Source organism: Mastigoproctus giganteus, chromosome 10 (assembly GCF_048544385.1).
Source record: "Mastigoproctus giganteus isolate SK-2022 chromosome 10, ASM4854438v1, whole genome shotgun sequence".
Lineage (NCBI taxonomy): Eukaryota > Metazoa > Arthropoda > Arachnida > Uropygi > Thelyphonidae > Mastigoproctus > Mastigoproctus giganteus.
In genome coordinates this window covers 67,989,859-68,002,370 of record NC_143584.1, presented here as the reverse complement: position 1 = coordinate 68,002,370, position 12,512 = coordinate 67,989,859, and the positions used below count along the sequence as shown (strand labels likewise).

General features: G+C 37.8%; 1 protein-coding gene across 1 annotated transcript in view; it reads left to right on the top strand.

Annotated features, from left to right (window-relative positions):
- Wwox (WW domain-containing oxidoreductase) overlaps positions 1-12,512 on the top strand; it is a 190,983-nt gene that overhangs the window by 58,313 nt on the left and 120,158 nt on the right. Inside the window, exon 3 of the mRNA XM_090384097.1 lies at positions 2,074-2,131. Coding sequence (XP_090240223.1) covers positions 2,074-2,131 — 58 coding nt within the window. The remainder of the gene's footprint in view (positions 1-2,073; positions 2,132-12,512) is intronic.

Below are 12,512 nucleotides of genomic sequence, written 5' to 3'. Positions count from 1 at the left end.
GACCTAGATATTAACTCTTATGGCATAGCAGAAAGGCTAATTTTCGGTACTCACCTCAATTGATCTGCTTTGTTATATGATGTTAAAGTGGAATAGGATTAAAACTAATTAAGAAATTTGGTTAAAATTAATAAATAGAGATGGAACCATTTAAAGATCTGATTAAAAGTAGCCTGGGAAGAGAAGTGCACCATCTTATTCCTGGTTGTCTTGTATAAAATATTAAGGTGAAGGTTAAATGCGGCCAATAGTTGTAACTGGAGACTTCGTATAGACATCTTCAGCAATGATAGATTCAAGGAGAATTACGTTTATTTAAAGAGTCCCGATTTCCCTTGATGCATTGCAAAAACACATGGGAACCTCACACGTGACAGGTTCCAGGCCAGTGAAAGAATTGTCGGAAGTTGTGTTCAAAATGTTAAGATTAGTATAGTGGTGACACCATTCTATAACGAGTGCTTCATATAGAAAAATTTTGTAATTGGATTTTAAAGCAATAATAGGAATAACTGAATCGATTAGAGAGTTGTGGTTATGGAGGTGAACGTGTTGAGTGAGTTCAGTGCTGGCTTGATCAGTTTTGAAACTATTATGATAGTATGCGCGTTTGTTGGCAGTCTTTATTGTACCTTATTTTGCGGATGTGTTTCTGATATAGCATGCGTTGCATCCTGGTTGACATTTAATTAGATAAACAATATCATTGATGTCGCTTATAGGGTAATGGTGTGTTTCTTTATAGGCATTAAACATAGATCCTAATTTATTATACAAAGAAAATGTTAGAGTTATATTAGTGTTGGCAAATATTTGACGAATTGTCTCAAGCAAGCCACAAAATATGGTACAATAAAGACGGCGCCTCCGTAGCCAGGTGGGAAGGAGCAGCAGTGCGTAGCACACGCTTCTTGATTAGATCGGGGTTCGAGCCCGTCACCACCAAATACGGAAGATGCGGAAAGGTCAGGGAATGACCACCGCATATCATGGAGCAATATGGCCTTAGTTGCTAATGCTCCTAAAAACCAAATAACAACAACAATAAAGACTTCCAACACATGCCAATACTACCACTGTAATAGTGGTAGTATTGGCATGTGGTAGTACTACCACTGTAATAGTTTCAAAACTGATCAAGCCAGCACTGAACTCACTCAACACGTTCACTTCCATTACCAACAACCCTCTAATCGATTCAGCCATTCCTATTATTACTTTAAAATCCAATTACAAAATCTTTATATATGAGGCACTCTTTATAGAATGGTGTCGCCTTTACTAATCTTAATGTTTTGAACATAAAACTTCCGACAAATCCTTCACTGGCTTGGAACCTGTCACGTGGGAGGTTCCCATGTGTTTTGCAATGCATCAAGGGAAATCGGGACTCTTTAAATACATAATTCTCCTTATATCTATCATTGCCAACTGAAGACGTCTATATGAAAGTCTAGTTATGACTATTGGCCGCATTTAATCTTCACTTTAATATTTTATACAATACAACCAGGAATAAGATGGTGCACTTCTTCTTCCTGGGCTACTTTTAATCACAGATCTTTTAATGTTTCCGTCTCTATTTATTAATTTTAACCAAATTTCTTAATTAGTTTTAATCCTATTCCACTTTAAAATCATATAACAAAGCAGATCAATTGAGATAAGTATCGAAAATTAAGCTTTTATGCTATTTCTCCCATTAGTCTAATTCTTATAAGGTACTTTAAGAGATTCTATCAATAAATGCTCTAATGACAATTGCTCTTATGTGCTCTTAAATGCTCTTATGACAATTCAGACTTACTGCTTATCCTAATTCCCAGGGAAGAGTTAAAATTAAAGAAAAATTAAAGTTATAATTTAACTTTAACAGAAATTAATTGCATTCATTTTTCCTTCTGTCTACTAAATTGATTTCATGATTATAAAATAGTTCATTGTTTGCTAAGAGATAATTTTCGATGAATTGGAAAGAAAATAAAAAATTATTTAAATACCCAGAAAATTTGAATTTTATATCTGTATATAAATTTTATTCTTATATATAAATGATTATCAGTATTTTTCTAGGTCTTCCATTTGGTTGGGAACGAAAAGTGACTGATGATGGCCATGTTTTTTATGCTGAGTAAGTGTAATTACATTTTACATATCATATATATTTTTTAAATTTAAATTTAACATTGGTGTATTGGTATATGCTGATTTTGACATTTTATTCTACTTTTGTTCACAAAAACAGATTTTGTAGTGAACTTTTCTTCTGAATTGTTAACCTCCTGGTGTTAGCATTGTTGTTTGACAGATGCCACTTTTTAAAATTTTTGTGTTATTTTTTTAAATCTGGAAATAAAATCAAATACTCCCCATGCACCTTTCCCAACCTATATTTTCTGTTTGCATTTTGATATATGAATTATGAAAAAGCAACTTTTTTGTGTGGTGTTTAACAGACACTGGATGAGTGATATTGTCTGTAGCTTTTATAGTCCACTTCTCATGCAGTGTCTGTGAGATGCTTGCAAGAGTTATCTAGAGAAATTTGGTTTCTCCATCAATTTCACCATACCAGGAATTATTTTTCCCTGTTTGTTAACAAAACTGAATTAAGAATAAAAGTTCAAAGTGTTGTGCATTAAACTGTCTTGCCTTTTTTTTTTTTTACACCAAAAGCTGATGACTGGAATAACTGACTGCCTGCTATTTTTAAATGCTGTGGCCATAATGTTAATTACGGTTGACTGCAGTGGCAGGGATATATCATCCAACCAGCACATCTTCTTCCAGTCTTCTAATGTCCAACTTGCATGCTCTTTGCACCAGGAGAGTCTTTTATGCCGATGAACCTTGGTTAGGAGAGGATGCTGTAGGGGGTTGTCTGCTGGTATAGTCCATATGTGTGAGCATTTGACGCATGGTCATGCCTGATATTGTTCCAGGTTGGCCCATGTTGTATTGGGTAGTCAACTCTTCAACAGTGCTGTGTCTGTACGAGTCGTTGGACCCAGCGCTCACCTCTAACATCAACCTTTCGCTGACCTTTGCAGTTTTGCCGTTGGGTTGTTTGACTATTTTTATGCCGGTCCTGGTACACTTTAACTGTGGCGGCTCCCAAACACCCCACCAGTTCAACCATTTGGGAAATACAGGCACCAGCTCGTCGAGCACCCACAATCTGTCCTTTATGAAAGACCGATGAATCCTTCCTTTTACCCATCACGCTCAGAATTTTACTACCTACTGAACTACTGACACCTTATCTATGCTACGTAGGTTGACTAACTCTGCACTCTTATACCTCACGTGGTCAACGGGTCGCATTCAGTTTTCATAGGGGTGGTCATAATTCAGTGATCACTCAGTGTATATTTCAACTAAAGTAGTCAAATTTAAATGAAGTATTAGCATTAGTTGAGGCATATGATGCAAGAAAGCAAGCTTATGCAGCATCAGCCAAAAAAAAAAAAAAAACCCTCCCATTTCACTCATCCATTCACTCCAAATGCTTATGCAGCTCAGCCTTAAATTTATTTAAGCTATCAACTTCAACAACAACAAGAGATGGAAGTCTGTTCCAGCAATCAACAACTTGCTGGCTAAAGGCAAATTTCCACACATCTATTCTACAATCGTCTTTCCTCAGTTTGAATCTATGCCTCCTCCAGGGCTGCCGCAAGTGGGTAGGCAAGGTAAGCGTCGCTTATGGGTGACAGTTCACGAGGGCGCCAAATTTTATTTTGACATATAAAAGTCAGACCTCTGTTTAGTGAACTTCTTTATAGCGAAATTTTCTATTTGACGATATTTTTTGAATTCCCCTTGGTAATTGCATTTTAAATAGTTTCCATAGAATGAAGAAAATTTCCATATAATGAGTGAATTACGAGAGACTTAACTGGGAAGTCGGGAATGCATTGTTCGAACCTCTGGTCTTCAGACATTTGAGGCAATTAGTTTGGCTCTTAATTTGTGCTACTAAGCAAGATTTAGAAGAAATGGAAAAGCGGCATTTTTTTTAAAAACGTAGTGAATATTGCTACGATTAACTAGAAGTTAGAAAAATTTAGGGGATAATGCAATTTCAAACAGCGCATTATAGCCTTAGATGCTAATGCGCCATAAAATTCTAAAACAAACAAACAAGCAGTTTCAAACAGTAAACATCCCCAGAAAACCTACAAAGTACAGAATAAAAATTTATGCATTGGTAGATGCAAAAATGTTTTTTACTTCCAGTCTGGAAATATATTCAGGGAAGCAAGCAGACCCCTTTTCAAATCAACAATGCTTCCACAGAAATAGTAAAAAGGCTGTGCCAAACAAATTATAGTTTTGCAGTCATTTTACTACTTTTGGTTTTGGTTTGGTATGCAATACAACTGCAACAACTGGTTTACTGGATATGATCTTTCTACCTGCTACTGCACCCAAGCCTACTAGCAAAAACAATCCTAAATTTAACTAGCCAAATTAAACAATCTTAGAAAAGCAAACAAATTCAAGCAAATAATAGAGAACTCTCTCAATAAAGAAGCATTAACAGACAATCAAGACAACAATTCGACAACATAATGAATTCTTTCCAACAAGCTGCAAGCCAAACGTTCAACATTTTAAACTCCAAGAAGCCTAAAAGAGAGAGTCACAATTCACAGTTGCCTTGATAGAAGAAAGGAACAATCTCAAGCAAAGACAGAAAATACAGACATCAAGATCTTCAGATCAGATTATGCACATTAAATACAGACAAAAAAGCCCAAATTGAGAATTACTGACAGTAACTGCCAGAAAACTCACAAAACAAGAGTAATGTACAATATAGCCAGTTCATTAAGTAATAAAGAAAGCCTTAGAAACTAAGAATCAGAAGCAGGGATGGAAGAGCTCTCAAAGGAAGAAGAAATAGAAGAATGGGAAAAACACTTCTCTAGAAGGAAGGGGATGAATCAGATTGGTCCACTTGATATTGATGGGTCAAGTGTTGATGATCCTGCTCAGGTAGCTAACAAACTAAATGAATATTTTGCATCGACATTCACACATGAGGAGTTATTCAGCGAGGGGAATGCCAGAGGTGTATTCAACTCTAGCAGTAAGCTACAGAATCTTCAAATAACTGGGAGTAAAGTGGAGGAGAAACTGTTGAAGATAAACACAAGAAAGGCACCCGGGGTGGATGGGATCTATCCAGTTATATTAAAGGAGGCAGCAAAGGAAGTAAGCAAACCCTTAGCCATAATTATGAGAGCTTCCTTGGACTAAGGGGAGGTACCCATAGACTGGAAATGTGCAAATGTGACCCCAATTCACAAAGGAGGATCAAAGGCTGACACAAGTAATTATAGACCTGTGAGCTTAACTTCTGTTCCAGGAAAATTAATGGAGGCACTGGTTAAAGAAGCACTGCAGGATCATTTAGACAAATTTTCAGTTATAGCTCAGACACAGCATGGTTTTGTTAAGGGGAAGTCTTGCCTGACCAACTTGATTGGATACTATGATGCAGTCACAAAAGAACTGGATGCAGGGAATAACTTTGATATTATATACTTGGATCTTAGAAAGGCTTTTGATACTGTTGCACATGGAAGACTGCTACACAAATTGGAGCAGTGTGACATTGGAGGCAAATTGCTGCTATGGATAAAGGGGTGGTTGAGGGGGAGAAGACAGAGAGTGGTAATCAATGGACACTGCTCATCGTGGACTGATGTTATTAGTGGAGTCCCTCAGGGCTCAGTGTTGGGTCCATTATTGTTTTCTGTATTTATAAATGATATTGATGATGGTATATCGGGCTTAATGTCCAAGTTTGCAGACGATACAAAGGTTGGCAGGGTTGTCAAGGACACTACTGACACTATGCTGCTGCAACAGGATCTGGAAAGGTTGAGCAGATGGGCTGAGAGGTGGCAAATGAAGTTTAACATTGACAAATGTAAAGTACTACACATGGGAAACAGCAACCCCAGAGCAACGTATCAACTCTGTGGTACTACACTGAGAGTGGTAGAGAATGAAAGGGACTTGGGGGTGGTTGTGCAGGCAGATATGAAGTTCTCTGAGCAGTGCAGACGGGCTGCAAGAGTAGCTCATGGAGTATTGTCAATGATATACAGGAATTTTTCCAGCAGGGATAAGGAGGTGATTATTCCATTGTATAAGGCGATGGTCAGGCCACACCTAGAGTACTGTATACAGGTCTGGAGGCCTCATTTCAAGAAGGATGTAGAGCTGCTGGAACGAGTACAGAGAAGGGCAACAAGATTAGTGAATGGAACAAAGGGGTGCTCTTACGAAGAAAGGCTTAAGTTTTGCAAATTACAGTGTCTGGAGACTAGGCACCAGCGAGGTGATCTGATAGAGGTGTATAAAGCCTTGAATGGTTTAAGCATGCTCAATGCTGATGGGATTCTTCCTCTAGCTCAGAAAAATCACCTGAGAGGGCATAAATTCAAATTGAGGAAAGACAGATGTAGGATAGACGTGCGGAAATTTGCCTTTAGCCAGCGGGTGGTTGGTTGGTGGAACAGACTTCCATCCCTTGTGGTGGAGGTTGATAGCCTAAATAAGTTTAAGGCTCAGCTGGACAGGTATTTTGAACGAACAGAGGGGTGAAGTGGAAGTGGGTGTTTTTTTTTTTTTTTTTTTTGGCTGATGCTGCATAAGCTTGCTTTCTTGCATCAAATGCCTCTACTAATGCTAATGCTAATTTCCATAACCTATTAAACCATATAACCTATTAAATCCAGCAATCCCCACAAACACCTTACCCAATATATTAGTCCGAAATGTTTTCCCCGTCAATTGTAACAGCTTCACCATATAGGAATTAGAAAAAGCAGTACAGCAACAAAAAAAGGAAAGGCAGCAGGTATGGATTAGGTATGGAGGATCCGAACTTAGAGAACAAGTCTTAAATATATTCAACACAGCTATGGCCACTGGGACTATTCCTTTGCAATGGAAGGAAGGAAGGACTCATTATACTAATACCAAAAAGGATAATCTCAATTGACCTGAAAATTACAGAGGAATTACACTTCTATCAATTGCGTTGAAAATCTCTTGAGGTTCTATTCTATTAAATAGAATAGAACCTCATATTACTCCTCTACTCTGCACGAATCAAGCTGGATTTCTTAAGAACTGCAGTACAGTAAGACCCCTGTGTCCGCGGGGGATATGGTCCAAGACTTATTGTTGATGGCTGAAACTGCGGATACAAGCAAACACCTGCTGACCCCATATATAATGTGATTTTCTTCTACGTACATATGTATAATAAAGTTTAATTAATAAATTAAACACACAGTAAGACATTACCAACATTAAATATGGTAATAAGAAAGTACAGCAGACTCTCAATTTACCGGGATTGTATTAACCGGAACACTTCAAGACACCAAATTAAAAAAAAAAAAAAAAATCAACCAGAAATCATAAAATTCAAGTAATAACTAGAATAGGTATAAACAGATATTTTGCAAGTTGTAAATAAGTGACAAGAACCAGCATTATAAGTCATCATTGGGAGATTAGTGTACCTATTATCTTGCAACCCCAAGGTTGCAAGATAATAGGTAGGTGGCTTTACACCTACTGCTCAAAACAAAAACAAAAAAAAAAAAAAAAAAGAGACCAAATGTTTAGTTTGATTTAGTGCGTCGTGTCGATTGTTGTGTTCCATTATTTATGTCAGGGATGTCGGATTTTTTTTTTATAGTAGCTATTGTTTTTTTTTTTTTTTTTTTGTTTAGAAATCGTGAAAATGATGGGCAAACACAAGAGTTGTGCTTTGAAATTAAACAAAATCTCGAAATTTTTCATAAGTTTGAAAGCGGTGCATCTGTTAAATCTCCAATGAACAATTATAATGTTGGTGATCAAACCATATGCGACAATTTAAAGAAATAAAGGGAAGCTACTTGGTTTAAAATCGACATCCTAAAAAATAAAGGGGAGCATCGTATTGGACACGTGATAAGTTTTTTCGTGCTTAACTGTGGGTAACTGAATCAGCAGATACGGGGGCACAACTGTACTCTTCCATTGATTTTAAATTTTATAAATTTCTCCAAAGCATTCGACTCAGTTAATAGGTTAAGGATGTTTGGAACATTAAAATTTTATGGAATTCCTGAAACATTATTATTAAAGCAATAGCAGCACCCTATCAAGATTACTTTTCCAGAGTTCTCGTTAACAGCGAAAAAAACGACAAAATTTCCATCACCATTGGAGTTCTACAGGGAGATACCTTAGCTCCTTTTCTCTTTATAATAACCTTAGATTATATTTTAAGGCTAACAGGATGAATTTGGGATCATCCTAGAGGATTCTACAGGTCAATTTCCCCTTACAGCTTTGCAGATGATATCATGCTGATTGACGGCACCATTACATCGGCACAAAAACATTTTGACATGCTGTGCCAAATGGCAGAAATCTTTGGACTAAAAATTAATGTCGCAAAACAAAAGTTCTTTTAAACCAATTAGAAGGATCCATTCAATTAAACAAAACTGATAGTTAACTGTAATAGAATAGAAGTAGTAAAAGATTTTCAATAGGTGCATTCATAATTGACTCTCTAAATGATTTTGTCAAAAGAAAGTATAAGGCTTTGCAATATCATTCAACTTTAAACAATAAATTAGTCTGTTATTATTCCTATATGGTGCACAAACCTGTAACATTTCTACCAAAAAAGCTTCTAATATCAATAGTTCTGGCACTTCCTGTCTTAGAACTTTATTGTTTATTTGAGATGGCTAGGACAACTCAGACATTCGCCAGCAGCCCACTTCATTCTGCTTGCTCCCTACAAACCAACAAATGGCTGTAGGAGATCAGGGAGACCCAAAATTCAATTCTGGCAGTACATCAGCAAAATCCTCAATGAATCTGCACAGTTATCTCCTGCTGACATTTTCCAAATATCAGATTGGACCCTTGTGTAATGTACAAATTAACTGATGAACTCAACAGTTAATTTGCATCAATATTTACAGAAGAAAAACCCTTTATGTCAATGAGAAATTATGGGAGCGAAGTTGAAAAATATGTAATTAATGATATTGAAATTTCGCATGATTATTTAATGAAAAAATTGTTACACCTACAGGCAAGTAAGACTCCTGTGGTTGATGGCATATACCCTATAATTTTAAGGGAGGTGGTAAGTGAGTGCATTGAACCATTACGACTAATTATGAGAGAATCACTGGACCCAGGAGAGATTCCATTGGATTGGAAAAGTGTCACTGTATTCCCAGTACATAAAGGCAGTTCTAAGAGTGTAGTGCAAATACAGAGGATGCGGAAAGGTCAGGGAATGACCACCGCATATCCCCTGAGCAGTATGACCTAAGTTGCTAATGCTCCTAAAAACCAAATAACAAACAAACAATAATAAGAGTGTAGTGGGAAATTACTGACTGGTCAGTAAAGGTGGTTCTAAGAGTGTAAAGGGAAATTACTGACTGATCATTATATTGTGACACTACAAACTGTGGTGTTTTTTAATTATTATTATTAAAAAACAGGAGACCCCAAATGAGAGTCAGTAATACCACAATTAAACTGGTACAAGAACTAAAATACCTAAGGATAGTATTTGGTAGAAAGCTATAATTCTACCCTCATCTGACATACCTCTCTAAAAAAGTAAGAAACTGCAGCCATGATCTCCAGAATCAGTAAATCTGACTGGGAATTAAAAAGAAAAATCCTTGCTCTTATATATATATATATATATATTTTTTTTTTTTGTTTTTACGTGAACCCCAAACACGAGAGGTATTAGAATCTATAGTACTTAGTACCGTGCTTGGGTTGGAGGTTGAGAAGACGAAAGAAGATATTTGTTGACATTAGACTTGAACTTCTGTAGATTGTAATTATCAGGAAATATGTATGAAGGAAGGTTGTTCCAGAAAACGGCAGTTGAATGAATAAATGAGGAAGATGAAAAGTTGGTTCTGTGAGTTTGAAGTTGGACAGTAAATGGATGTTGGCTGGTGGCGGCACATGTTCGGACTGTTTTGAAAGAGAGAGTGGGAATTATAGAAGCCAATTCAGAAGAACAGTGCCCATGGAAGTATCTGTAGAAGAGGCATGCAGCAGAAACAGTACGTCTATGAGACAGCGAGTGGAGAGACTGTTAGAGATGAATCATTAATTAACCTAACTGCCCTCTTCTGAATGGAATCAAGAAGCCTGAGAGAGGTTTTGGGGGCACCACCCCAGATGTAAGAACAATATTCCATGGCAGGGCGGATTTGCGATTTATACAGAGTGAGCAGCTGTTTGTAAGAAAAGTAACGCCGAGAGCAAAAGAGAAAACCAAGTTTTTTAGATGCAGAGGAAGCAATATTTGTAATGTGCTTGTGCCAAGAGAGATTAGAACTCAGGGTAATCCCCAAAAGAGTTATATCATTTTGCTTAGAAATCGGAGTGTCACTAAAGATAAGCATAGGAGCAGAAGAATCCTTTTTGTGAGATATAAGACAAGACTGAGTTTTAGAAGGGTTGAAATCAACTAAGTTGTCTTTGCTCCACTGCAGAATTACCTGACAATCGGCATTTAAGGAATTGGTAGCAGATTTTCGAGAAGTTGAAACTGATTGAGCAGGACAAGGTTTCTCAAAATGGAAAGTGGAATGCAATGTGCTATCATCGGCAAAACTATGGATAGGATTTCCAGTCAATGGAAGAAGGTTATTAATATACAAGAGGAAAAGAGTGGGGTAAAGAACTGAACCTTGAGGGACACTGGCATTAGTGGAGAAGTTACAAGACAGAGAGCCATCTACCATCACCCTCAGTGAGCGATCAGAGAGAAAACTGGATAACCAATTACTAAAAACAGTTGGCAAACCTTGTTTAGAAGACCTTTATGCCAAACATGATCAAAAGCCTTTGAGATGTCGAGCAACTACTTGTGTTTCACCAAACCTTTCCATGGAATTAGTCCATAAATGGGTAACATAAGCCAGAATATCATCAGTGGATCGACACTGATGGAATCTATACTGGCGATTGTTGATAAGCCAGTAGGTTTCTAGGTAGTTTAAGAGTTGGCGGTTAATTGATTTCTCCATTACGTTAGAAAGAGTAGAAGTAATTGCAATGGGACGATAATTGGATGGGAGGTATTTGTCACCCTTTTTAGGAACTGGCTGGATATGAGCAAATTTCCAAGCAGAAGGAAAAACACCTTTGGAATAAGAAAGTGAAAAAAGGCGGCAAAGAATAGGAGTAAGTTCAGGAGCACAGGATTTGAGAACAAGTGGAGAAATACCATCAGGACCTGTAGCTTTCTTAGCATCAAGATTCATCAAAATTCATCTTAGCCATAATTATGAGAGCTTCCTTGGACTCAGGGGAGGTACCCATTGACTGGAGATGTGCAAATGTGACCCCAATTCACAAAGGGGGATCAAAGGCTGACACAAGTAATTATAGACCTGTGAGTTTAACTTCTGTTCCCGGAAAATTAATGGAGGCACTGGTGAAAGAAGCACTGCAGGATCATCTAGACAAGACTTCAGTTATAGCTAGGACACAGCATGGTTTTGTTAAGGGGAAGTCTTGCCTGACCAATTTGATTGGATACTATGATGCAGTCACAAAAGAACTGGATGCAGGGAATAACTTTGATATTATATACTTGGATCTTAGAAAGGCTTTTGATACTGTTGCACATGGAAGACTGCTGCACAAATTGGAGCAGTGTGGCATTGGAGGCAAGTTGCTGCTATGGATAAAGGGGTGGTTGAGGGGGAGAAGACAGAGAGTGGTAATCAATGGACACTGCTCATCGTGGACTAATGTTATTAGTGGAGTCCCTCAGGGTTCAGTATTGGGGCCTTTATTGTTTTCTGTATTTATAAATGATATTGATGATGGTATATCAGGCTTAATGTCCAAGTTTGCAGACGATACGAAGGTTGGCAGGGTTGTCAAGGACACTACTGACACTATGCTGCTGCAACAGGATTTGGAAAGGTTGAGCAGATGGGCTTCGAGGTGGCAAATGAAGTTTAACATTGACAAATGTAAAGTACTACATATGGGAAACAGCAACCCCAGAGCAACGTATCAACTCTGTGGTACTACACTGACAGTGGTAGAGAATGAAAGGGACCTGGGGGTGGTGGTGCAGGCAGATATGAAGTTCTCTGAGCAGTGCAGACGAGCTGCAAGAGTAGCTCATGGTGTATTGTCAATGATATATAGGAATTTTTCTAGCAGGGATAAGGAGGTGATTATTCCCTTGTATAAGGCAATGGTCAGGCCACACCTAGAGTACTGTATACAGGCCTGGAGGCCTCATTTCAGGAAGGATGTAGAGCTGCTGGAACGAGTACAGAGAAGGGCAACTAGATTGGTGAATGGGACAAAGGGGTTCTCTTACGAAGAAAGGCTTAAGTTTTGCAAATTACAGTGTCTGGAAACTAGGCACCAGCGGGGTGATCTGATAGAGGTGTACAAAGCCTTGAATG